The sequence below is a fragment of the Paroedura picta genome, chromosome 4, assembly GCF_049243985.1.
Source record: "Paroedura picta isolate Pp20150507F chromosome 4, Ppicta_v3.0, whole genome shotgun sequence".
NCBI classification, from domain to species: domain Eukaryota; kingdom Metazoa; phylum Chordata; class Lepidosauria; order Squamata; family Gekkonidae; genus Paroedura; species Paroedura picta.
Window position 1 is genome coordinate 73,197,350 of NC_135372.1, and position 27,369 is coordinate 73,224,718.

At 42.8% G+C, this 27,369-nt stretch overlaps 2 protein-coding genes across 9 annotated transcripts in view; both read right to left on the reverse strand.

The window, feature by feature from the left end:
• The window catches only part of IL12RB2 (interleukin 12 receptor subunit beta 2), a 43,972-nt gene extending 38,013 nt beyond the window's left edge, over positions 1 to 5,959 (reverse strand). For all 3 annotated transcript variants that reach the window (XM_077333390.1, XM_077333389.1, XM_077333388.1), the window contains exon 1: positions 5,805 to 5,959. The gene's annotated coding sequence lies outside the window, so the exon portion shown is untranslated. The remainder of the gene's footprint in view (positions 1 to 5,804) is intronic.
• An 8,636-nt stretch (positions 5,960 to 14,595) lies between these two features.
• IL23R (interleukin 23 receptor) overlaps positions 14,596 to 27,369 on the reverse strand; it is a 41,114-nt gene continuing 28,340 nt past the window's right edge. For 4 of the 6 annotated variants that reach the window (XM_077333398.1, XM_077333395.1, XM_077333396.1 and 1 more), the window contains 3 exons: positions 25,224 to 25,320; positions 22,353 to 22,443; positions 14,596 to 17,319 (listed from right to left, as the gene is read on the reverse strand). In XM_077333398.1, coding sequence (XP_077189513.1) covers positions 16,705 to 17,319; positions 22,353 to 22,443; positions 25,224 to 25,320 — 803 coding nt within the window. In that variant the 3' untranslated portion in view covers positions 14,596 to 16,704. Of the gene's footprint in view, positions 17,320 to 17,603; positions 21,383 to 22,352; positions 22,444 to 25,223; positions 25,321 to 27,369 lie in introns of those variants that run through there. The other 2 variants (XM_077333399.1, XM_077333400.1) reach the window with 2 other exon arrangements.

Consider the following 27,369-nt stretch of genomic DNA (forward strand, 5'->3'; position numbering starts at 1 on the left):
CTTTTCAGTTTCTTTATATGTCAAGGACACATGCTGAATGAGTGATTGACACAGGTCATTTACAAGAATGAATTCTGGAGCTTCTTTTACAAGAATTGTTTGTTTTCTTAATTGCAGATTAATAAAAAAAAATAAACAACCTCTCATGGGTTTATACCACATGGCACATTAACCGGCCTTGTACTGAATCAGACGATTGGTTCATCAAGGTCAGTATTATTTACTCAGACTGGCAGGTCTCCAGAGTCAGGCTGGGGTATTTCACATCACTTACCTCCTAGTCTTTTTTACTGGAGATGCCAAGAATTTAATCTGGGATCTTCTGCATGCAAAGCTGAGACTTTTTCACTGAGCCACAGCCCCCCCCCCCATCCCCATACCAGATGATTCCAGAAACAATGCACTTTCCCTATCTGAACATTTTACTGTAGGGATCAACCCATGGAATTGTCTGTAGTCCCCTGACTTGAAGCAAAAGACACAACTGCAGTGCAGACACAATGTGGACTATCTCACTGAGTCTTGGTATAAATATCAGGAGTTACCCTAGTGCAGTATAAGGCAAAGTTCTTTGAAAATTCTCTGGTTCTCAAATGTAAAAATGTACAAAAATATAGAATAGATGAATATATACCTTGAATAAAACTTTGTTGGTCTTCAAAATGACACTGGACTAGAATTTCATTCTTAAAAATGTATGTCTATAATACAGTGAAGGGCTTTTTCACTAGTGTGATAATGGAATAAATCAGTGTATGAGCACAATTATTTTCCTCAGATATCCAGAGGGGTGGATGAGAGGGCAGGATTGCTACATGGGCCATGGTATGGCCTCAACCCAGATCAGAGATAGATGGGCCCTGTACACCAGTGTCGCAGAGGCAGATGGCTCAGCTTATTCTATGGTGTGTGCATCACCTTAGACTCATTCCCTCTCAAACAGCAAAAGAAGATGGAAGTAAAAGTACCCCCCTTCCTGCCACCATATCATTCAGATTCTCAGCTGGATGAACAAATTCATGCTCACCTAGTCTAGAAGATCATCTGTCAACTCTAAAGAGCAATTGTGTTCTACTTTGATACTACAGAAGTTCTGGGCAAGCTGAACAGGGATTTCATGCTATTAAGAAATTATTTTCCCTGTCATTCCACACAGTCCTCCAGTTTGTGATTTTCTAAAGGCAGAAGTTGTGGTCATAATTAAAATGAATGCAGCAGCAATAGATGGATTCAAGTACTCAGGAATAAAAGGCAACCGTGAAATATATATATAAAACTCTGGCTGAATCTGCGCGGAATCTGATTTTATTCCAATCTCAGGTTGATTCAATCCATGCAGTCTACACTGAATGTGATTTCCATTTTGATTTTGGGCAATTTAAATTTTTAATCTGCAACAAGCATGATTGATCTGGAGTGACCCTACCTTTCCCCCGTGATATCCTGGAGTGGTTATAACCCTCGATATTTGAAAATCGGCATGAGTAAGCGTGCAGCTGTCTGCTTTCCCCGAAATAACTTGTTGCTGCCTCATAGCTCCAATGCTGTAAGAATGCAGTCTTTCCCTGAACTGGCTGGGCACCAGTTCAAAGAATTCCTAGTTCCTGGTTGCAGGATTTATTTTTTTTAATGGTTTAAGATGACTGTACTCCAAAATTCACACTTCTCACAGAAGAGATTTGCCTCACTCTGTGAGAGGCTGCTGCTGTCTCATCTCCGTTTGTCTTATCTCCCCCCAGAATGCCCCCCACCTCCCTGCTCAATCACCTGCCCACCCACCCACCTGCCTGCCCGCTTGAAGATTCAGCCCCTATGAGGTAGGAGAGGCTGAGAGATCAGCATGGGAGGCAATTCTCTGAATTCTGGATGAAATCAGGGGTCCATCTCCGCTCATCTTGACTCCTCCCTGCCTGCTCGCCCGCCTGCTTACAGCCTCGTGTAGATGGGTTTCTGTTTCAAGTCGGGGGGGGGGGGAGGAGCACAGTGACTTGGGTTCAAATCAATCTGAATTCAGCAGGATCAAAAGCAGAGGAAAAAAAGCTCTATGCAGATTAAGCCTCTATTTTCTCCAGGTGGCTTGAAATCTCCAAATTCTGAACCTTTGGAGGTAGGGTTGCCAGTTCCAGGTTGGGAAAGACATGAGACTTTGGGGGTAGAGCCTGCAGAAGACAGGACTTGGGAAGAGTCAGGTCTTCAACTGGCTATCATGCCCTACGGTCTACCTTCTAAGGAGCTATTTTCGCCAGAAAAACTGATCTCTGTTGCCTGGAGATGATCTGTAATTCCTGAGGATTCCCAAGTCCCACTTGGAGGCTGGCATTCCTATTTGGAGGTTACTTTCTACATGCTTTCCCCCCCCCCCTGACAAATACTGACTTCCTCAACACTCCAGATTGTGCATCAAATGTATAAACACATATAATTTTTAAAAAGCAAGAGAACGGATCATCATTGTGGTTATGAAGAATTAATTACTCCAGTTTAAGGCCGTTGAATTAAATTCCACATAACTCTGCATAGGATTCTTTGTCTTTGTAAGTTCTTTATCTTTGGCTCTTTAATTCACGGAGATGTTCCTGCATGGGGATGAACTTTTCCTTAGGGATCAAAAGTATAGGTGCTATTGGGGTTTCCCTTGGGCCCTGGCAGACTCCATTACTGAAAGGACCTTAGACTTGATAACGCCACTGTTGCGAGTTATTCTGACCAGACCTTAGTTATCCATATCCTGGTATCATTCAAATGAGTTTATTGCAATGCATTTTCTTAATGGTCTGGAATATGGCAGCCATATTAGGATCTGAGATTGGTGAAGCAGACCATGTTGCATTAGCATTAAAACATTTCTGCCATTTCTTTCAGTTTAGTCTTAACCTTTAAATCCTCACGTAGCTTAATACCACGAAGGACTGCCTGCTCCTATATGATTCTGCTTATCATTTGAGGTATTCTTTGGAGGCCCAGCTTCTAATAACTCTGCATCTAGATATGAGGCCTAATGACAGTCGGGAAGAGATGGTGGTGGTGACACTTCTCCTCCAGAGTTTTTCAAACATCAACTATTTTAGGAACACTTAGGTTCCTGGTAAAGTTATTTATTTGACTGAATTATTTTAACATTGTCTGGTTCTTTTATCAGTGCTTGCAGATGTGTTAAAACTTGGTTTCTAACTTGGTTTTAAAATTGTTTTTCTGTGTTTATCAATGTTGGCTGAAATTTCATTTGTTCTGCAGTTTTTTTCTGTTTTGTTAGCATCACACCAATGTTATCTTTTATTTGTTGTTTATGGCTCTGAGCCTTTAATGAAAAGGCAGGGTAGAAATTTGCAATAAGCCCAATTACTGTTCTGATCTCTCGGCACTGGCAGCCATCCTGGGTCTCCAGGCTGGGTGGCTGGTTATTGCCAATTCCCCCACAGCACAAAGGAAGGAGGTCTTGGTTGCAACATTGGGGGGGGGGGAGGCTCCCTGGTTGCTGCTGAATCCTGTTGCAGGAGCAGCACCACCATGCCAGCCCAGGAGGCGCAAGTCGAGAGCCATGGTAAAATCACTCCCGATCCTTCCAAGTTGGCTTGGAGCCAACTTGATGGGGTCTGACACAAGGAGTGTGGGCTTGTTGCCCTCACTGCTGACCCCTGCACTGGGATGAAGAATGCTGCAGAAGGACACTCCCTGGGCCAGCTGGGGAGGCAAAGTAGCCCAGGGGTGGTGCAGTGCCAGGCATGCTGTCCTTGGCTGGTGGCCTGTTGGTTGAAGGAGCTGGAAAACAGAAGCCAGGATGTAGACCTGAGGGATGGGGTTAAAGAAACCTTGCCTGAGATTGGTTGGGGGAGGAGTCAGGTGGGCCCAGGAGAATAAAGGAAGGGAAAGAGCACAAGGTGTGGGTAGAAAAAGACAGAGAAGAGAGTTGGAGCAGAGAGTGAGAGAGCAGATGCAGCACAGAGAGGAAAGAAAGGCAACAGAGAAAAATATTGGTGGAGGAGTTGGGAACTGGTGGAGTGAAAGAGGTGATGGTCAGTAAAGGTGGAGAAAGGAGGGGCACAGAAGAGCTCTGACAAGGCAAAGGGGGCAGCAGGGCAATATAGAATCCTTCCCCTTTGCTTTTGTACCCAGCCCCACGTTGCAATAAAGTCTTGCAACCCCCAGTGTGCACCATCTCCATTAGTCGCCTGACTTCTTCTTTAGCTCCATGGCCAAAGGCCCTGACCCCCCAGGGGGCGCTCTCCAAACCTCACAGAATCATAACAGTTAATTAGCAGTAGGACAAAAACACCTGGCATATTTGATTTATTTAAAAAATAGCCAATTGGGAATCATGAGCCTAATTACAACACTGGGGATAATTCAAATACATTAACTATAGATAATGTCTGGCATACACACATTCATTTCCTATATTACTTTCTATCAACTTTAAACTGTTTTCATTACTTTTGAAGGTCTCCTTCTTTGCATTCCAGAAATCTCCCCCTACCCCCGAGAAAGCGACTGATCAAAGGTCTTGTTAGTTGGAAAAGGAGAGAACTAGCAAGCACTCATGTCTCATGAGCACATTTTGTAAGACACCTGTTGAACACCTGCAGAATCTCATTATGCATTTCAATAGGGATGCTTGCAAGTGTGTGTGGGGGGGGTGGAAATGTGTGCAACTTTGAGTTGAACAGAGAACATTTCACACATTTCTTCCTTTCAGTTAATTTATTCCTAACTGTACAATGGCTACTCAGTTGCCTGGGGTCCAGATGTCTCTTCTCAAGGCCGAGATTCTTTACAAGGAGACCACACTATGTATTTCTGGCAGTAAAATGGCAATATTCTGTCTCCAGGAAAATTCAGTTTCCTACTACCGTTTTGAGCACTATGAGGAACGCAGGGGCACAAGTGTGTCAAGCGCATATTTTGGATGGTGCCTGTGATGTAGTGATGCCTTCCCCTGTCTAAGCTGTTTGTGACTTTCTAAAGGATTGCTTTTTTTCATGAAGAACCTTTCATCCCTCAATTTTTTTTAAAAAAAGCAAATACAAATCTATTCCTGTTCCCCACATCAATATCCTGTTATTTTTGTTAACCTCCTGCTTCACTCTTCTTAAAAATCTGGTTCTTTGAAGGCGCTACTTTCTCACGAGATAAATCTTTTAATTTTTGTAAGCTGTATAAAATCTTTCTCCTCCTTCATTGTGTATTTGTTAAAACAAATATTTGAACATTAAAAGAGGAGGAGCACAAGGACAGCTGACCAATGCAATAACACTCTCCCCATCCCAAACACATAAAGCAGGAACTTGGCATCACAAAACATTACTGCCTGAGGGCTGGCAAAATGTAGTGCTAAGAATACATAGAGAGATAGTTTTTAAAAGAGCTTCAGTTTTCTTTCACCTCCCCCTCCCAGTTCTTGTTTAAGAGTTCTTTAACAGAATCTTTTCTGAGCCCTCTGCTTCTCCGCTGGATAGTACAGCTGTTCTTCACGCCCATTCCTCAGGTGCCCTTTTTTGGTCCCCCCCACAATCTAGTGGGCTGTAGGCCATCTGGTGGCTTAGTAGTACTGTGAACTCTACCATGGTCAGCACATAGCACTAATTACATGAACAGTAAAGGTAGCATCTTTACAGATCCTGAATAATTATGGACCCACTAATGGAACCAAGGAGTTATTTGGTTTCTTTTTGCCTCAGACAATCCCTGATAAAAGCAACAAGCAAGGATACTTTTGTCCAGTGGAAACCCTGGAATCCTTCCTCCACAAATTCCTAGCAAGCAGAAGTGCCTTCCATCCCTCCTCTCAGTGTCTTCCTACAACTCACCCTTGGGTGCTGTTCTGGTTCAGCTTCAAGACCCTTCCCTTGTTGACAAGTCTTGGGTTGCTGGTCAGAGACTGCGGAGAGCAAGCCAGCAACATGTGTGCAGGCAGCCGGAGTTCTTGCCTGCTCAGAGCAGCAGTAGCTCTTCTCCTTTTACCTCTCCCCACCCATGCAGTGGTTTCCTCATTCACTGACTGACTGACGTATGGTGCAGCAGTGAGCTGTGCTTCATTGGCAGTACATTACAGGCACCTTGATTCCCCCCCTCCCCCTTTCAGGAGCTTCTGTCAGAAGTGAAGTGCATGGATAAACACAGGCAGCAGTCTCTCTTTCTCAAATGGCCAGTTTTCTAATAAATTAACATAAACCAACTTTTAGAATGACAGATGAGATCATTCTCTTTTTAACAAGTAACACAGCTATAATTAGCAGTTTGGACCAATCCCTATTTTAGTGACTGAGAAATTATAAAAGTCACATTGATTCTGCAAAATGAAGCAAGGGGACTTTCAAAGAGCCATCTCTCTGAACAGACAGGCTCCAGGGAAACAGACAACACTGGGAGCGCATCATTTCCCGCATGGCCTGCTCTTCTGTTTTCATGCAAGTAGCCTGGTCCATTGATTTACCTGCTCAGGAGGTCAGCTGTTTTTTAAGGGAGTGGGACTAAAAATACTAGTAAGCTTTAGGGTTGCCCAGGTAGGGTTGGGAGATTTCCGGAGATTTGGGGACATCGCCCAGGGAGGGAGGGATGGAAGCTCAGCAGGGATGCCATGGAATCCAGCCACCAGTGCTGCCATCTTCTCCAGGGGAACTGATCTCTGCAGTCTGGAAATGTGTCACACCAGGAAAACTCCAGCTTCCACCTGGAGGTTGGCATCTTTAAACTTATGCAGTGCAAGCAGACTTTGATGAGTATTTTAAGAGTGTATTCCTGGGTGGGTGGGTCAGTGAGTGGGTGGGTGGTGTTGTGTGAGATGTTGCACCATTTCTATTGTATTTACTAAAAACACTTAGGGTTTGCCAAGTGCTTTCTGTGTTCAAAGCAGCCTGCTCAGCCCAGCCTGGCTTGAGTTTGTCAGAGCTTAGAAGCAAAGCAGGGTTGGTCATATGTAATATTTGGATGGGAGACCATTAAGGAAGATAGGGGTTGCTGTGCAGAGAAAGAGGAGGATGAGAGACTGCTGCTTGTCTCTTTTCTGGACTGCCATAGGGATGGGATTGCATGTTCTTCAGTGTTTCACAGCTCTTCACACATATAATCATGAGGTCAACATGTAGGCCAGTATGGGAAGATCCATGCTGCAGACTCGGGAAGGGGGATCTGATGCAGAATAATGACAGTTTGCCAAAGTCCACCTAGAGCATTTCTGCTTGAAGTGAAACTTGAACGGGCAATCTCTAGGACCACAACTCGTTCTTTGAGTCATTACACTACACCATGTATAGTACATGTATACACGTATAGTACATTATGTACTCAGAATTCCCAGTCTATCTGTTCAGAAGACTAGGAAAAGTCCAGTTATACCACTTGTAACATCTTGGATGTGTAAACAAAGATGTAGTTCAGAAGACACAGCTGTAGAATGCCTTTAAGAACTTTAACATTGTCTTGATGAAGAAGATCAAGGTCCCTCTACCAATCACTCATTATCCAGCAGGATAATTCAAATGGGTAGCCGTGTTGGTCTGAAGTAGCACAATAAAATCAGAGTCCAGTAGCACCTTTAAGACCAACCAAGATTTATTTACTCTTTGAGTGCTTGCACTCGAAAGCTCACGCCTTGAATAAATCTTGGTTGGTCTTAAAGGTGCTACTGGACTCTGATTTCATTATCCAGCAGTTACTGGCCAGAGGCCCCTGAAAAGATCACAAGCATATCATATGAAATTGCTCAATTCCGAGCCAGAAGAACAAAAAGTAGGATTGATGTAAGGCGTACCAGTAAAGAAATCTTGTCTATCCAATTATGTCAAATGTAGGATGGAGTTAGTGCATTGCTGAGTCATCCCTAATATCTGGCAGCTGGAAACAGCACGGGCATGTCACCGTGTCAGCTTAAAGGGACAGTGTTGCAAATAACAGGACAGATCCCAACTAGTATTAAGCCCCGACTCTAGACTTTTAAAGAGTATATTATTGTTAAACACATTATGGCATATTAATTGTTGCCAAAGTTATTCACATTTCAACAAAAATAAACTACCTTGAAATATTGTATTTGTCTACAATATGAGTGTTTTCTTCATTGCTTCCCAGTATTTTCCTTTTTACTCATGCTTTGTAAGACAAGGGCATAGTCTGCACGGGGCTTTTTACTCAGTCCCAGTTTGAATGACTCCCTCCCATCTACACTGATTTCGATTTGCATTTTGATTCTAGGTGCTTTAAATTTTCCCTCTGCAACAAGCATGATTAATTCATGGTGACCACCATGAGTATATGTGCAGATCTGTGCTCTTTGTGAAATAACTCTGCCTCTTACCTTGTGCCTCCAATGCTGTAGCAAGGAAGTCTTCCCTCATTGGCCAGGGCGTCTGTTCAAAGTCTTCCCAGTTGCAAGGCTTCCCTTAAATCAGTGGTTCTCAACCTTTTTGGTGCCATGACCCCAGCTTCGGCAGCAATGGCATGCACGTGCCATATTTTGAAAGTCTTTGTTTAAGAGAGAGTGAGAGTTCTATTCACCAAGTACCTTTATAAGGAAATATATATTTGTAATACATGTCTTCTTTTAAAGATCTTACCATTTATAAACTTTTATAATTGTCATGAAACACATATTTTCTGTACAGAACAAACAGTGTATACTTCTGTCCATTGTATAGTTTGCTATCTACATTTGTCTACTATATTGTATGCTTTGCTGTCTACATATATCTTAAATATCTACTTAGACCTCAAACTAAAACTGTGATAAATTAAAACCTATGTTGGCAAAATCAAGAGAAATATTCTGTGAGAATGTGGGATTCCATAAATATGACAAGTTTTGCTTTCATTATGATCCTTTATTGCAGCGGTCCCCAACCCCCGGTCCGGGGACCGGTCCCGATTCGAGGATCAGTCGGTACTGGGCCACGGCTCTTCCTCGTCCTCCTCCGCGGCTGCTGCCTCGGGGGCTGCCCTGCCACTCTGCTGCCAGCTCACCTTTGGCTCTCTCCAGTGGCTGCCATGGCTGGGGCTCCCACTCAGTGTCAACCCAGTGATAAAATGGTTGGGGACCACTGCTTTATTGTAACTCCACACTTTATCTTTCAATTGGTTTTACTTTGCTGTTTCATTCACTTGTGAAGAATCAGTAATACTATACATTGATTTTCCAACTGATGAAGGTTCAAGGGGGTGGCAGGTTACAGTGGATGAGCGACAGGGTTGTGAGTGTCCTGCATAGTGTGGGGGGTTGGACTAGGTGACCCAAGAGGTCAATTCCAACTCTATGATTCTATGATGATTTTTTTACCCTGTCTTTTTCCTGAAAAGTTCAGGGTAATGTCCATTTTCACAACAACCTGTGGGTGGAACAGTATAAAAAGAGTATGTCTCAAACAAGGTTACCCAATGAGCTTTGTTGTTGAATTTAGATTTGAGTCCAGGGTGTAAACTGCATGGAGCTTTTATTCCAATCCCAGGTCGATTCAGTCCCTGCCGTCTACACAGAATGTGATTTCCGTTTTGATTTTGGGTGATTTAAATTTTTCTTCTGCAGCAAGGAGGATTGATCCAGAGTGACTCTATCTTTATTGGATGCTTAGGGCTGATCCTGCGTTCAGCAGGGGGTTGGACTAGATGGCCTGTATAGCCCCCTCCAACTCTATGATTCTATGATTCTTTATTGTGCGATATCTTAGAGTGCTTTTAATCCTCAATATTTCAAGATTTGGATTAGATAAAGCAGGCTGTTTTGAACCTCTGTGATAGAGATGCCCTGATTGGCCAAAGGTGGCCATGTGACAAGCTTGCCTTAAAGGAGAATCCTCTAATTTCTCTCAACTTCTGTCGGTCTTGGATTTTTTCTCACTCCTCTGCCTTCTTCGATCCTCTCTCCCTCCGCTCCAGGAAAAGAAAGAGGCTCCCTGCTTTGCTCCTCCCCTCCTTCAAGAAAAGAAAGAAAAAGGCTTGGCTCCCCCCCTTCTGAACCACCATAACCACATGCAGAATACTTTCATGTTTCAATGGGGATGGGGGGAAGAGGAAGACCCGAGTTCAAATCGATCTGAATTCAACAGTATTGACAATGGAATGGCCAAAGTAACTGCAGACTCTGCCCAGGTTTCAATTCCTAGTCCAACATTATTGGAGCCTACCAGTTTCTCTGCTGCCACAAGAGAAGAGTGGGGCAGTTTCACTCACCTCTATTCCTCATTATAGCCCCCTCCCAAGTGGCTCTTAATCTGGTTGGGGCCCATTATCTCTGGCATAGCTGGGAACCCTGAGATAAAAAGTAGTCCCCTCTTGCACCAACGTAAAAGCTGATAGGATCTAGCAGTTCTGTGTGATTATTTATCCACTATGTTTTTCTTATATTTTGCCTTTTAGAATGCTCAAAATGGTTTAACACAATAGGATCAAAATGTACCCCTCCTCCAAAACACACAGCCCCCCCTCATTGTAATGACATTAGTCTTTACCAGCTAGAGCCTAGCACCAGAGTGGGGCTCTTCTGATGCTCCATGTTCACCTGCATGTGTTCAATGGAGGAGGAGGGGGGAAAGAATGGGAACCTGGAAGTGACTTTTCCCTGTTGTATAAGGTGACCAGATTGTCCCACTTTTGGAGGGACAACTGGGGTTACCTGGCAAATTGTACTTATGTTGAAATTTAAAAAATATACATTACAATACTATTTTTGCATTCTATCCATTCTATGAAACTTTTTGTTGCTCCATATAGACCACATTTTTAATCAAGACCCCCTCCCCCCTAGTCAATAGTGTCCCGCTTTACCAATGTTAAAATCTGGTCACCTTACTGTTGTACGAACTCAAGGGTTTTCTGATTACTATAGATTTCACATAGAGTTTTGAGAAAACCCTAGAACATTATTCAGAGAGATGCTATCACCAGCTGGAAATGGCGGTTTCACTGTGTGACACCATTCCTGCCTCCCAAGCCTTCTGCAAATTACCAACCAAAGGCTGGCAAGTCTACTGCTATTGGCAGACAAGAAACTGTATGACCTGAGGCAAATTCTACTAGACGTTACGGAGTAGATAGACAGTTGCTGCAGCCAGACATGTAGGATAACAGCTACTTTGGCCCTTAGTTTTGAGAGTGGGACAGCAACAGATACTCTGAGACCACTAGTTATAGTTCTCGCTAAAAACAAACTGGTAATTGCAGTGGTCATGTGAAGCAAGCAATATAGTCAGGTCCCATCTGATAATTACAACAGCACTGAATGCCAGACCATACTAGACAAGCCTCAGTCACCAGTAACTGAAAACTGAATCAACTTGGCTAGGGCTTAGGCTATATGTGCCATCTCAATATTGAGAAAGCACTGTACAGTATGGGGCCACTCACACTCACGTCATTTTTGTTCTTTAATATCTTTTATGAGTTTTTAAAAACAAAAGTGGAGCCTAAAAGGAGCATGATGCTCTCCCTCGCCACCTTACTTTATCGAGCTCTATTTATTTTAGCATTTCCCCTTAGCCCAGGTGACTTTGCGGTTTTGAGCCTAGTTAAGGGTATTGGAGTAAGGCACAGAGGGAAGGAGGATTTATTATTTTATTTTATTTATTATTTATTATTAGATTAGCATTAGATTTTTTTTACGTGCTGCTCCCGGAAAACTGGCTCTTGGTGGGTTACAACATTAAAAACTCACAGTAAAATAGAAACAATCCCTGCATTAAAACCCATTGTGCTCCCCTGGGTCACACTCATCTTGTTTAAAAATACACCACTTCCCATCCTACTTGGTTGGTAGTGGTAAGGAGTGGCAGCTTCTGGCAACTTGAGTTTGAATTCCTGCTCCTCCACATGTAGCCAGCTGGGTGAAAGTCCAATTTATGTCAGAGCTCTCTCAGCCTCACCTACCTCACAGGGTGTCTGTTTTGGGGAGAGGAAGGGAAGGCTATTGTAAGCCACTCCTTCGGGCAGCGAAAAGCAGGATATGAAAAACAACTCTTCTAGTCCTCTTCTTTCCCTTCCAAGGGTTAATAGCAACAGGGGAGGGGGATTTGTACAGCTGCTTGTTCATTTTATGTGAAACTTTAGATGCTGAGGAATCTCAGTGGTTTTCTCTCACAGAGATTATTTGATCCTTCATCATTGATCCCTCAGGTCACATGTGGCTGCATTGGGTGAGCTGTCATTTATTTCTGTTGTCCTCTGCTCTTGCTGGAGACAAAGATAGGCCTCTCTCTCTCTGTATACCTGCCAATTAGCCAATTAGTGTTTTCCTTTATCATCCTGTCCCTAGTAGGAGCAAGGCCTTGGTCTCTGCTGCTATATTTCCATCTCTGCAGCCCCCATCCCCCAAATACCAATTGGTTCAAGCACAACTTTGTCCCAGGCTACTGTCTAGTAGCCACTCATCCCAGATATGACCCACTCTTCCTGCATACTTGCTACTCCCCAGCTCTGTCTTATCCTCACATCAGCCCTGTGAGGTAAGCTATGGCAAGATAGGGTGACAGATGCAAGGTTGCCTGGTAAATTCCACGGCCAGTGAAGCTGTGATCCCCTTGCTCGTATTACTGGAACAGCCTAATCATTACACCACACTCACTGACAAACAAATAGTACCTGTGCTCTTCGTCTTGTTATAGAATGAGAAATCCTGACTCTTCCCACTGATGGGCGGCATGCAGAAACTTGGAAATGCCAGTTGGGATGTTCAGTAGGACCATCAGCAAAACCTCAACATCCCTGTTGAGCACATATCTGTTTAGTCATCCCCCCTGCTGTCTTGTAGAACAGTAACAGAGTCCATGAGGTATCAGTGGTTATACAGAAAATCAACAGCTGCTCTTCCACAGTTTCTGAAAGTCATTATTTTTCTTGTTCAGAACTTTCAACAAGTACATTCAACACTGGAGACTGTTTTCTTGGATGATTTACTATTTGTTTCTACCTGCAAGCATGGTCCTAATAATATGCAGAGCTATTCCCCTTGAAGCACTGCCTTCTGCTTCATTTAAACGCTGGTTCTCAGTGCTCTTGCACAATCCTCATTTGTTTAAATACGGTGTACATAGGACAAGCTGGTGGACTGGGCTCCATGGCTTTTGTGCATCATAAAAGGCAGCATCGAAAGTATATTTCTTTGCTAAGAACAATGTTTTGCTGTTGTAATTAAAAATCTTGTGATGAGCTTTGCTATGCTCACAGATCCATATTCCCAATTTGAAGTCTGCATTAGAAGCAACTGGTTTAAACATCCAAGAGAGGTTTGGTCGGTTTCTTCTACCAAACTTCATTTTGTGCAAGACTGATAGTTTTCAGCAGACCCCTGCACAAATGGAAATGTTAACAGAGGAGCCTCCGTAGCAGAAACCATCTAGTGGACATCTAGTAGATCCTTGATAGGATCCAAGCCACAATTATTTACAGCCCTGTGTATGTGCAGAATATGAGATGAATGCCAGTTAGCACTGGGCTAAGGATGACTGAGAAAATGTAACTAGATGCTGTATTAAATGCACTGGTACAAATGCATTTTATCCAGGCCAAGAAGTGGACATACATAAGGACTGTGTTATATTCTATGAATTAACCTAGAACTTTCAGTTCAGGGCTATGTGTTTCGAATGCAACAGAAACATTTTCAGCTTGTAATAAACCTAGAACTTTCAGTTCAGGGCTATGTGTTTCGAATGCAACAGAAACATTTTCAGCTTGTAATAAAAATTATATATCTATCTTTGTTGTAAAGTTCAAGTGTCAGCAGGAGGCATAATGACATTTTGTTGAATATTTTCCACTTGTACATTGGTGCGTGTGGGTTTTGTCTTACAATTTCCTTCCTGTAACAGCAGCCGTCACTAATTTTAGATCATCAATGTGTATATTACAAGCACATGGGGCTAGTGACAGTTTTCAGCTACTAGAAAGCCATTCATCTTTTTTTTTACCAACACAATATTATTCTCACATCAACTCCAAATCAACTCCAAATCATTGTCGAAGCAGCCCTGGGACAGAGTTATCCTAGATGGGAAAACTGGGTGCTGCTTCTGTCAAACTCAATGCTAGCATCTAGATTAGCTCAGAACCATGGCTGTCATTATAACCCTGTTAGCCCTTTACTGGGGTTTATGGAACCAAGGTTAGCGGCAGGCGGCCGAGGCAGCCGGCAGCAAGAGACCGTGTGATCGGCTGGCCTCCCTTTAAATCTGCTGGCCCGTGCTGTTCCGTCCTCTCCGCAGCACCTGGCTTGTGGGAGCTCCCCTTTCAGGTGCTGCTGGGTTCTTTTTCCCGCCTCGCCCTCCACCCAGCAATGGCTGCTGAGTGTTGAGGGCAGTGGCAGCATATATCCTTCCTCCAGAAGGTTCTCTGGCAGGGACCCAATTGAGGCAAATCGTACATTGCCATGCAATATGAGAACCAATGATAATGAGAAGTTTTGCAGTGGTCAACCATTCGTTGAACTATTAATATCTACACATGTGCTTTTTTCCATTATATTTGATGGAAAATAGCTAAACTGGAGAGATACACACTAAAGATGATCTCTTCTCATTTTCTAACTTTCTCTGGGCATCAGAAAGTGATAGAACTAGAAACAGGAGGTTGTGCTATGTATGCAAATAAAACATGCACTCATCTGTCTAATTATCACGCATTAACTTTTATTTTGGTTGCACTCAGCTATCTAATTATCAGAAATGAACTTTAGCAGGAACAAGTGTGGGATACCCAAGGACTCCGGGGGTGGGGAACATCACATTGGTCCCTCCTGTGTTGTCTATGGGGCCCCCACTGTGATAAGCATGCTGTCCACCAAGTCTTACCCCCTGCCATACCCACACTGCTAGCCAAGTGCTGGGCTTGGAATAGTAAGTGTTACACAGTCACCTAGACTTCCCAATCAGCTGTCCCCCAGTGACTGGGGTAGAAGCCTGGAATACAGCATGCATTCTGCATACTTTCTGCTCCAGGCCCCACTTCCTAGCCAGGTGGCAGGGTGCTGATCTTGGAGTAGAAAGTGCATCATCTCTCCCTTAGCCAGTACCAGCCATGTAAGGGGGCAGTGGCTTGAAGTGGAAAGTATATTGGTTATTCTCCAGGGGGATCAGTAAGGCTAGAAGCCTAAAGTACCTGCATTCTGCTCTTGAGAGCCAGCATGGTGGAGTTGTTAGGAGCGATGGCTTCTAATCTGGCTAGCTGGGTTTGATTTCGCGCTCCCCCACATGCAGCCAGCTGGATGAACTTGAGCATGTCATAGCACTGATAGAGCTGTTTTGATCAAGCAGTAATATCAGGGCTCTCTCAGCCTCACCTGCCTCACAGTGTGTCTGTTGTGGGGAGAGGAAGGAGGTGGTTATAAGCTGCTTTGAGACTCCTTCTGGTAGAGCAAAGTGGTATCTAAAAAGCAATACTTATTCTTGATCTAAGCCAGCACTGCACAGATTGCTGCAGATGTGCAGATATCACTTCTCCATTCACATATCTTAAACCCACCCTCCATTGTTTAAAGTTTTAGGATTTTTCTGCAGACCTCTTCCCTTTCTGTACCTGGTGCCAATTTGCATATTAATTTGCTTTCTACTCTGAAGCCAGGTGCAGAGTAATCAAACTGGCCAGGAGACTGTGATATTCATGACGGCATCCACAGCATACTGCTTGGCCTCACTTGCTTGGGTTGTCTGGTACTACTCTGGAACATTTATCTGGAAGTACCACAGCACATTTTGTAATACACCCATTCCATTTTTGCTGTCTTGAAACTGCTGTTGCAATTTTATAAGTTGTTTTATTATAGTTTGGAAGATTAGTCACCTTCACCTGTTAGGGCAGGATCAGTACAAACTGAACTTTAGCAGTTCATTTCAGTCCCTGTTTTGTAGCTGAACCATGAACCTATATGAACTGGGAGGTTGGTTTGTAAACCAAACTATTTGGTAGTGATTAGTAGCAGTGGTCCCCAATCCCCGGTCCAGGAACTGGTACAGGTCCATGGATCAGTCGGTACTGGGCCGCTCACCTTTGGCTCTCTCCAGTGGCCGCCATGGCTGGGGCTCCCCCTCGGCATGGCACTGCGCAGTTGCTGCTGGCAGCATCCCCTAGCGGGCGGTGGGAAGTCATGGGCGCCAGTGGGAAAGCAAGTGGAGCAGGGGCTCAGGCGGCAACAGCGATGTCCCTCGGCGAAAGACTAACCCTCCCCCCCGGGCTTCAGTAAAATTGTCAACCATTGACCGGTCCCTGGTGATAAAAAGATTGGGGACCACTAGTTCATGGCACCTGCTTTCTGCTCCTTGCTGCTCACTGCTCCCAGTGAAAACCAGATGAGCCATTTACACCCCTACTTTCTGCTCCTCGCCACTCAGTTGTTTTTCCCTTAGAAGCCACCATGATCTGCGTTAGAATTAATGGAAGCTCATCACACTTCTTCAGTTGGCAAGCTTCAGTTCACAAAACATGATCTGTCCAAAATTCATCATGAACTGATATTCATGAGCAGGTCTGTGCCTGTTCCTAGGCAAGATTTTCCAAGATGTTTTTCTGATCCTCTTCAAGTCTACAGTTTAAGAACTGCTTATAACACCAGAATGAATTTGAATGGAAAGATAATACTTTAAGTGTCTCCAGCTGCATCTTTTGATCTCTTTCAAGGCAATGACTGCTGAGGTAAAATTTAAATTATTTTTGTTGAAAATGCAGAACAATTTTGCCTGTTCTGGTTGCACAATCACTAATATATTTTTTGTTCCAGTCTTCTTTGTAACAAAATCATTTTACAATGCTTTGTGGAAAATAAGACATTAAATCTGTAGAGTTTTCATTCACAGTTTTTAAACATGACAGCAGTTCATCTGGTATCAAGGTCTGTTCTTGAATATTGTTATCTGATAGTAGGGGCTTCCACTGTTTTTCCATTGCAGTATTTGATTCTTCTGTAGAGGTGAATATGCCGCCCTGCCAACTCGTACTGTTGCTCAGAATAAGACTGATTTTTTCAAGTGAAAGTATATTTTCACCCAGGCCCTCGGAAGGCCACATGGAGGTAGTAGGGCTCATATAATCTTTTATTACAATATTCATGGGTGAATCTGGGAGATTTGATTTTGTATCCAGATTTTGAGAATATGTTTCACAATTAGTGCTGGATAGGGATGCCTTGTTGCAGACCTGAGGTTTGTAGCCATTCTCTTCTGCCATATCAGAATTGTTGACAAAAGGCATCTCTGGGAAACCAACAGCAGAAGCTGATTCTTTGACTTTCCTTTTGTTATCAAGAGGCTTACAGTCCTTGTCTATCAGTGTCTCCTCTACTTTAGTTACTTCAGCATCTTCATAATCCAACAACAGCCAGTTGAAATTGTGCATCATGGAACTATTTCTCTCCTGAGGAACAATTATGGAAAATTGTGACAATACTAAAATTGCAATTTTAACATAATGAACGCAACAAAGGAAACAGAAACCAATTAACCATCAGTCAAGAGTTAATCGCAAACCCACTACTGCAGTATCAACTGCAGTAAAAGGACGTGAGATTTCTATGAAAACTTTTACATGTCTATATAACAATTATGAGAACATGGAAATGTGAAAGTAAGTTGTTCCATTCCATTTCTACATTCCATTTCTGATAGTGTGAGGACACTTTAACCAGCAGATGTGGAGATTTTTGCCAGTTTCTACCTGCACACCTCCACATGAGGTCCATGGCTGTTCTCAGATGTTCTCTGAACACAGGGCAGCATTTGGGGGGGGGGGGAAGAGAGACTATAATGGAAAGTGGGAATGTTCTATTTCATGAGCAGGAATCCACTTGCAGAGCATGTAACCAACATAAGTTCTGTGTGCTTTATTCAAGTAAAACCCATGCAATTAATACTGACCCAGTACATTAAGTTAATTGTGAATATTTCCAAGTCAAATCATGTTAATCATGGTTAACTTGTTCCATATCTTCCAGTGGGTCTCAGAAAATGATGCTGTGCATGTTTTTGCAAGGCCTGCAAGACGGAGCTCTTCCACCAGGCATACGGTTGAGGCCAGGGCAGGGCCCGCTATTCAATCTGAGATCCCCCATGTCCTTCTGTCCATCTGTTAATAAATAGATCTGTCTCCCCACTCTCACCAGTAAGACAGTCAGAAGGCCGGCCCTGGCTGGTCCAGAGGGTGACTTTAGTTTTTTCTGCTTGCTGTCTTGCACCTTTAGTAATTGTAATTATGGGTTTTTATGGGTTTTATTGTGCTTTTATTCTTTTATTATGTGAACTGCCGTGGGCCCAATCAGGAACGGTGGTATATAAATTTAAATAATAAATAAATAATAAATAATAAATTTACTCAGAAATAAATCCTGCTACAATGGTACTTACTTTCTGGAAAATATGCACAGGATTGTAGCATTTATCATTAGCTGGATTATGGCCTGTGTGTGTAATGTGCTGTATTGCCAAAAGGACTCTGGCAAAGGTTCTTTATTGGATCTGGAGCAAAGTGGAAAAGGGATCCACCACTTTATTAGCCTCCATTAGCAGGCAAATTATTTATTTACACATACTTAAACAAACACAAAACCCACCAGAATTGCTTCTGTCTCTTGGCCATTATCAGGTTCCCCCCTCCCAGCAGAGAATTTCCTGGCCCAGAGCTACTGCAGCTGCAATGAGAGTGGCAGCAAGGTTACCTCTCCTCTTGGGCAGCTTATCAGGAGCCTCTTCCTGCTCTTGGCAGCAGAGTCATCCCAGATGGGAGAGAGAGTCATCCCCAGCCAGTAGACTGACTGAGCTGCCTCTGATGCCTGGTTTTATACAATTATACAGTCCCCCCCCCCTCAATTAGATCATTTTCCTATCTACTCTTCATACAGTCACTTTTCAATCCTGATAAGGCTATCTAGTCATATCCCATCAGATAAGGTTTTAGAAATTCGCATACTTTCCCCCTGCCTTTCTGTGTGTGTATATTTTAAAGCAGGTGTGATGTTTAAAGTCTAAATTAGGCGAGGTGAGATGGGGAAAATGGCCAGGAGCCAAACCTGGCATTACGCCCTTATCTGTCCCACAGTCCCTATCTCATCAAAGCACAGGCATATAGCTGCAGGTGGCCTGGCCTTTCTCCAGTGACATTGTCATTTCTTAGATGGCTGCCAAGCTCTCTGCCCAGAGTAGACACCTGCAGATATCTCAGCCTGAGTCAAACTCCACTTCTCTAATGACAGATCAGAAGAGACACCTTACAGAGAGACACCCAAGGTGTATTACAAGGAATTTAGGAAACATATTTCTCACTTAACATAATACATATAATTGTGATTCAGCAACATAGATGGAATGGAAGGAAAGATAACACATTTCACCTATCACCTTGAGATACAATTTTCTTCCGTGATTTTCACTACAGGTGCTAGGGAGGATAGAATTTAAGATATGCTATACGCTAACCAGTGAAGGGCAGGCTATTAAAATAAAGTTCTTATATTATTAATGATGCATTTAATGTTTCCATATTTCTTCCAGAAAAACTGGGGAATCCCCTTTTCCTCATGGTGTCAAAATTTCCAGAAATTTTACCTAGGAGATATACATCTGCTAGACTGTCTCTTCTGGTATATCTCAATGAACCAACTGTGGTCTTCTGCTTGCCACTTTCCCCCTTTTAAGGTGGCCAATATGGCATATGCTTATGCCAGCTTTTTTCTGTAGTGGCCTCTGCTCTTTTGGAACTAGCTTTCCAAGGAGGGGCTCTGTCACTGAAAGTCCTTAATATTTTAAATTTAAGTCATCTTGGCTGAATCTACACGGCGCTTTTATTCCAATCCCTGGTTGATTCAATCCATGCAGTCTACACTGAATGTGATTTCAATTTTTATGTGGGGCAATTTAAATTTTTCATCTACAACAAGCATGATTGATCTGAAGTGACCCTACCATTCCCCTATGATATCCTGGAGTGGATATAACCCTCAATATTTGAAAAATTGGCATGAGTAAGTGTGCAGCTGTCTGCTTTCCCTGAAATAACTTGCTGCTGAGCCTCCAACACTGCAGAAAAGCCCTGAATGGCCAGGGTATCAGTTTCTGGTTCCCAGATTGCAAGGCTTCCCTTAAAGGGGAAGCCCTAACTTCTCTCAGCAGAAGTTCTAGAAGCCCTAACTTCTCTTAGCAGAGATTTTCCTCTTGGATTTATTCCCCATCCTCTGCTGTCTCTAATCCTCCCCCCTCCTGTTCAAGCATAGAAAGAGGCTTTTGCTGCGCTTGGCTTCCCCTCCCTTCTGAACTTCCCTAATCACACGCAGAACATTTTATGTTTCAATGGGGGGGGGATAGAGGAAGACTAAGTTCAATTCAGCAGGATCCACAACGGAATAAACAAAGTAAGTACAGAATCAGCCCTTCTTGGGGAGGAGAATAAATGCTTTAACCATATTTTGAACCACAAAAGAAATATGAAGTATAAATATTTTATGTTGTTCTTGTTATGTGAGAAGTCGTGTCTGACCCTTCGCGACCCCATTGATACACTCATGATCCTCCAGGCCTTCCTGTCCTCTACCATTCCTGTCCATTTAAGCTTGCACCTACTGCTTCAGTGACTCCATCCAGCCACCTCATTCTCTGTTGTCCCCTTCTTCTTTTGCCCTCAATCGCTCCCAGCATTAGGCTCTTCTCCAGGGAGTCCTTCCTTCTCATGAGGTGGCCAAAGTACTTGAGTTTAATCTTCAGGATCTGGTCTTCTAAGGAGCAGTCAGGGTTGATCTCCTCTAGGACTGACCGGTTTGTTCGCCTTGCAGTCCAAGGGACTTACAAGAGTCTTCTCCAGCACAGAGTTCAAAAGCCTCAATTCTTTGACGCTCGGCCTTCCTTATGGTCCAACTTTCGCAGCCATACATTGCAACTGGGAATACCATAGCCTTGACTAAACACACTTTTGTTGGCAGGGTGATGTCTCTGCTTTTTAGGATGCTGTCTAGATTTGCCATAGCTTTCTTCCCCATGAGCAAGCGTCTTTTAATTTCTTTGCTGCAGTCCCCATCTGCAGTGATCTTGGAGCCCAGGAAAATAAAATCTGTCACTATCTCTATTTCTTCCCCATCTATTTGCCAGGAATTGAGAGGGCCGGATGCCATGATCATCGTTTTCCTGATGTTGAGTTTCAAGCCAACTTTTGCACTCTCCTCCTTCACCGCATCAACAGGCTCTTTAGTTCCTCTTCACTTTCTGCCATTAGAATGGTATCATCTGCATATCTGAGGTTGTTGATATTTCTCCCTGCAATCTTGATCCCAATTTGTGACTCCTCTAATCCCGCCTTTCTCGTGATGTGCTCCGCATACAAGTTAAATAGGCAAGGCAACAGTATACAGCCTTGCCGAACTCCTTTCTCAATTTTGAATCAATCAGTGATTCCATGCTCAGTTCTCACTGTTGCTTCTTGACCTGCATATAAATTTCTCAAGAGACAAATAAAATGCTGTGGTATTCCCATCTCTTTAAGAACTTGCCACAATTTGTTGTGCTCCACACAATCAAAGGCTTTAGAATTTTAATATAATTGTTTTTTAATAGAATTTTAATATTTTAATAGAATTGTTAAAACTTTGCTGTATTATGAACCACACTTATACCTGTAGATGGTCTCTTCACACATTATGAATTATCCAGGCTTGGTCCAAAATCATGTTCCCAAATACCCCAGTTTCCCATGTAATAATCACATATGAACTGCAGTTTCTCCTCAGTTCCTATGCATGTTGTTCCCAATTTGTATTATGACTCTGGCACTTGTGGAGAAGGGTCTTCAGTATTTTCCCCATCCCATTTTCCAACCTTTAGGGGTCGTGGGATCCTTCTGTTTGACCCATTAGGGATATCCATGTGTACACTCATAAGTTTTCCCAACAGGATTTCCCCTAGGATTTTATCAGATCAGGAAAATGGTGTGTGTGTGTGCGGGGGGAGGAAATCCAATTCCCCACACATGACACAGTCTTTATCTGAATCAGGTACTGCACACATGGGAATAAAGGAGAATTTCTTACATGAGAGATGAGGTCTTGAATCCAATCCATTTACTTTGTAATGTGTGAAGAGATATACGCATATTTCACATGTTGAGCATGTCTTGATCTTGCCACTTTCTAACGGGTTCTATTTTCATGACTAGGAGATTTTGAGTTCAAATAAATGCAAATAAATTACTTTGATTGTGTGGTGATAGGAATATCACACAGAGACAGGAGGATGAGAAGTAATGCCCAAAGTGATCTACAATATAATGTGCACCTGTCAGACATGAGAAGTAAACATTTATGCCTAGGATTTTTGGAATATGCCATTTAGTGATTTCTGCAAAAAGAAGCACCCTCCTCCCAAGTATGGTCAAGTGTATTAAAAGCATAGATATTTGGCCTGCTAAGTTACCTGAAGCATTGTGATCACACTGCTCTTCTGCACTTGAGGATAATCTTCAAGTAGCCACTTGGGTGTCACTGAAATAAGCACTGTGCTAACCCTTTAAAATACAATGTTAACAATATTTGTCAATTATTGATCATTATTTAATTTTATGATTGTGCAAAATATTTTGGTGCTTTTCAAGGCAGACTAAGAGCAGAACAACATGTTATGGGCACAAGCCCTTGTCTTCAAACACAAGTCACTTACAAAACATTTAAAGCAGATATGGAACTGGAGGGATTTTTAGTGGATCAATGGCAGGTGGGAGAACGACCTGAATCGCTTCTCCAGTCAGCAATCCCTCCCTACAGAGCACTCCCCTCTTCAGATAATTTTCTGCCTGCTGAATTTTCTAGTTCTGCTCACTACTCTCCCACCTCAAATTGCTTCACATCCTATTTTTCCACAACTGAAATTATGAGTCAGCCACCATGTCATTTGTTTCAGCCTAAAACTATTCAGGAATCAAATCTCAGGTTGACTGTACCACCAAATCCTAAACAAGTTTCTTGCTGAAATAAGTCCTATTCAAATAATGCATATCAATGACAAAGTACAGGTGGATTCAAAGTTTCCCTAGCTGAGGTGGCACAATCTTCTGAAACTTTAATTTCAGTTTTGATGTGGGGAAACTGCTGGTTTGAAAGTATTGCCAAATGAAAACCGCATATGTGGCCACTCCACCCCCAAATCTTCAGTTCTGAATTTTGACAGAACAGGAAGTGGCCAGTAGCAACTGTAAGCAGGTCCCTGACAAATTCTTTTGAGGTGGAATGAACACTTTTGTTCAAGATGGCCATAGAATTGATGAAGTCAGTGGCTGTTTGTAACAAGAGGACACAGAAGTCATGCTAGACAACAGCTTTACATGGTGACAACTTGGCTTATTGACTTAGCTAGTTAAATTTGGATTACCTAACTAATAATTATCATCTTGCTCCATTGAGGGAAATATACATGAAAAGAATAATTATGCGCACATTCTTAAAGGTTGAAAAGCTTGAGCCAACTTCAGTTCTTCAGTTCAGAACTGAAGATGGCGCCATAAAAAAAAGCTGGACTTCTGTTCAGCTCTTAAGCCATGCCGAGGGTCAGGAGCTTCTGCACCTGGCTGACCTGAGCAGATACGCAAATCTGCTCACCGATCGCCCCAGGAACCGGGAACGGCATCCTGAGGGTCCTACAGATCCGTGGGGAGATAGGAAGACCTCCCTGGATTAATAGCGGCTTGTGCTCAAGGTCACGATGGCGTCTTTGTCGCAAACAACTTTACAAGCTTGAAACGACCAGATGACCTTACATTCTTCCCAGACCATCATTTACCAGATCGACAGGAGCAGAAGCTGACAGAAGCTGGAATCTGCAACAGTAAGAATTGAAAGCTTTCTGGCTTTTCTCTCTCTTCTCCCACAAGCTCTTCCCTCCCCCCCCTCAACCAATTCACAAGCGAATTCCTTCTTTCGCCGAGTGAGAGACTCCCAGCTAATTATACCCATTAACCAAACAAAGAGAGTGCTTTGAAGATTTATTGGTGAAAGTTCAGTGGGGGAATTTGACTTGATACGGAGATCGACAAACTGATAATTTGGGATCGCTCGTGCTCCCGCGAGACCTCACGAGACTTTCTGTTTATAGTTTGTGACTGCCTAGAACTATGGAAGAATTAACTAAGGCACAGCTTTTCCATTTGTTATGCAAAGGAAACTCAGAGATACTGAAAGCAGTCAATAAGCTGGAAAAGGAAATTCGTGGGACTAAGGGGGAGCTTTTGGATGGAGCCCAATGTCCGGAGAGACCAGCTGATGACGTAGCTCAGCTAACAGTAAATCAAGTGAAACTTCAATGTCTGGAAGTTAATCAACTGGAGGGAGAGAGTGCCAGAGATGTAAAAACCCAAAGTACCTTTAAAGAACCTGGGAAAACAGATTCACGGAAGGAAAGTACCGAAAACCTGGAAGTCTATTCAGAGCAGGAAATGACTTGGATCAGCAAAATAAAAAGAGTCTATTCAAAAGCGACAGCAACTAGGAAGCTATCAGGAGATATTTCTGTGCGACCAGAGGAAGAGATCCAGATTGACAAAGGATTCAGAGCCCCCTCAAAGGCGATTACAAGCAAGAATCAAGTAAGAGATTTCTTTGACCCTGACAGAAGGACAATCAGAAATACTCTACTATGGAAAAAAACACAATTTCATTTTCTGCGACCACCTGAAAGATGAGCTGAACAATGGAGTATTCTCCTGGCTTCCTGTGGGAAAAATAGCAGTAGTAACCTTTAGGACAGGTCCAATATATGAAGGGAACTGACCTTATATCATTTAAGACAATAATAGAATATATCCTTATAATAGATTATACCCTCCTATGTATCAATAACTACTTTGTTAAGAAAGATGGTAATAACTCCTAGATCAGGATTAATATGCGATGGGAATTGAATATGTATGTTAATATGTATGCTAAAAGAGGATGACAAACCATATTTTATAGGCATTAACAAGACGACAGTAGTAATTCTTGGGTCAGGGCAAATTTATGAAGGAGACTGACCTAATATCATTTAAGATAATAACAGAATGTATTCCTATAACAGATCATACTCTCATATGTATTAACAATCACTTGGCTAAGAAAAATGGTAAAAACTTCTAGATTAGGAATAATATGTGACGGGAACTAAATATCTATGTTAAAAGAGATGGCAAACCATATCAACTGGTCGCTTTTTCTTTACAACTTCTCTGTAAATGCTTTATATAATAATAAACAATAAAATTATTATAAAAAAAAAAAAAAGCTTGAGCCAAGGCTAGGGAAAAACCCCAATGTTTACCTTTTTCTGAATGACTTCTTAGAGATCAAAGCCAAAAGAATTAAAGATAAGAGGGCCACTCCAACGCCAATTCCCAATAAAACACCAATCTCATTATCTGTAAAAAAAAAAAAAAAGTGGTGATGATGACAGACTAAACAGCAGCTGGTACCTAGTCCCTGTTTTATACTGCACTGTATGTGCTTCCTGAATAGTTAGTGAGAAAGGGAAGCTTGTAGATGTTTTCATAAAGCTAATCCATATATATTCAGGGTACCCTGAACAAAATATTTTTATGTATATGATTTTCCCTGAGTGCTTAGGGGGTGCATTGTAAAACCACTGCAGATAATACAACATAGGATTTGATCTTGTCTCTGCTTAGTTTTAAAATAACTAAGCAAATCTGAAACTCGGAGATGTGATCTGTATGAACCACATGTGCTTCCATTCACATATCACCTTATCTGAGATGCAGGATGAATCTATAAAGAGGCGATTTTCAAGCAGTTCACCACCATCCCCTGGAAAGAGTTGGTGGGGAATGGAAATAAGGAGAAACTTCAGCTGATCCAAAATGTAGTAGTCAAACAAGGACTGTATTGCTCCAGTGTTTAAAAAAACCCACACTGGTTGCTCATTTCTCTTTGGGCACAATTCAAAGTGCTGGTTCTTACCTTTAAACCCCTCAATGGCTTACAGTTGGGAACTTAAAAGATTGCCTTCTCTATTGCCCAGCCTGCAGACCATAACCTTGTTATCAAAATCAGCTAATCTTTACTTCAAATGACTTCTCTCTGAGTCTGTTTTACCTTTTGCCACTGTCCGTCCTGTTCCTGTTGCTTATACAGAGACTGATTCTGCACGGAGGTGTAAAACATGTGCTGCCTCCTGCTTACAAACATGCGGTTGGAAGCCACGCATTTGCAAGATTCCCGATGGGAGACCCCCATCCTGCGTTTTCCCACCACTTTGTTGTGGCTTTTTGCCTCCTGACGAGGCAGCAAGCGAGAACAACCCAACCTTCTCCCCCTCCCTCCACTCTTCAGCTTGTCAATCACCGCAAGCCACAGTGGTTGTTTCGAGGACTCAAACTTTTGTCTTCCTGAATCCCTGAAATTAATTTTTAAAAAATGGGGAAATGCAACAATACCAGATCACTTAAAAAAAAAAGTTACACTTCTGTGTTGCTGTGGTATCACACCACAACAGTAAAACATTCCCTCATTAGATCTCTTTTTGGGATTCTTGGAGGCTTTTTGCACGCCTTCAAAATAGCACAATGGTTGCCAATTGAAAACGCTACTGATTTGCTGTTATGCACAACGTCGTCGACAATCTGCCACACACCTGAAACCAATCTGCAAAAAGCGCTTCCTTGTAGCGCTTTCAGGGAAATCCCCAAAAGTGGATTCACCCTCCGGAAAGCGATACACTCCTGCAACCAATCTGCAACACTAGCGAAAAAGACCTGTGCGTTAACATTGTTGCGGTTTCTACAAAGTCCCTCCCCCTGGCTCTCTTCTCTGATCTTCCGGCGAAGCGATCGCCATTTTTTTTTCTCCGAGCGAGCGGGGATAAACGCACCAGCGAGCCTCTTTCAGTTTAGAGGCTTCCCCGGCTTCAGTCCCTCCCCTTCAGTCACTAAGCACAAAGAACAGAGAAGCCCGTTTGCTGATGTATTTTCCCTTTATTTTTTACACATTCATTCAGCCGAAAATCGGGCCCGTGAGAGGGGGGGGGGATTTTTTTTTTCACTCGGAGGGAGCGTGGCAATGATCAAACGACAGCTCAAACACACCAGGCAGCTGGATGGGTCTCTCCGTTGCAATGAATTAACACAGATTTGTTGCAATGGGTCTGTTTTTTTTTTTAAAAAAAACCTTTCTTAAAGGGAAAGGGGCTGTTTGGGAGCATGCTAACGGCTGCCCATTGGCTGCTTGACGGCCAGGGGCGGGACGAGCTCGGCAATAGTGCTTCCTTTCTAGCGATTTCTGCCGAGACCGGAAGCCTGTGGGAAACGCTACAAAACGCAACTGGATTCCACTACAAAGGCAGGTATGCATAACAATGAATTCCACTATTTTAAATGGCGATTTTTCATTCAGTGACCAATTTGCTACAAAGATCCCGGTGCGTAAAGCCCCTTGGTGTAATGGTCTCTCTT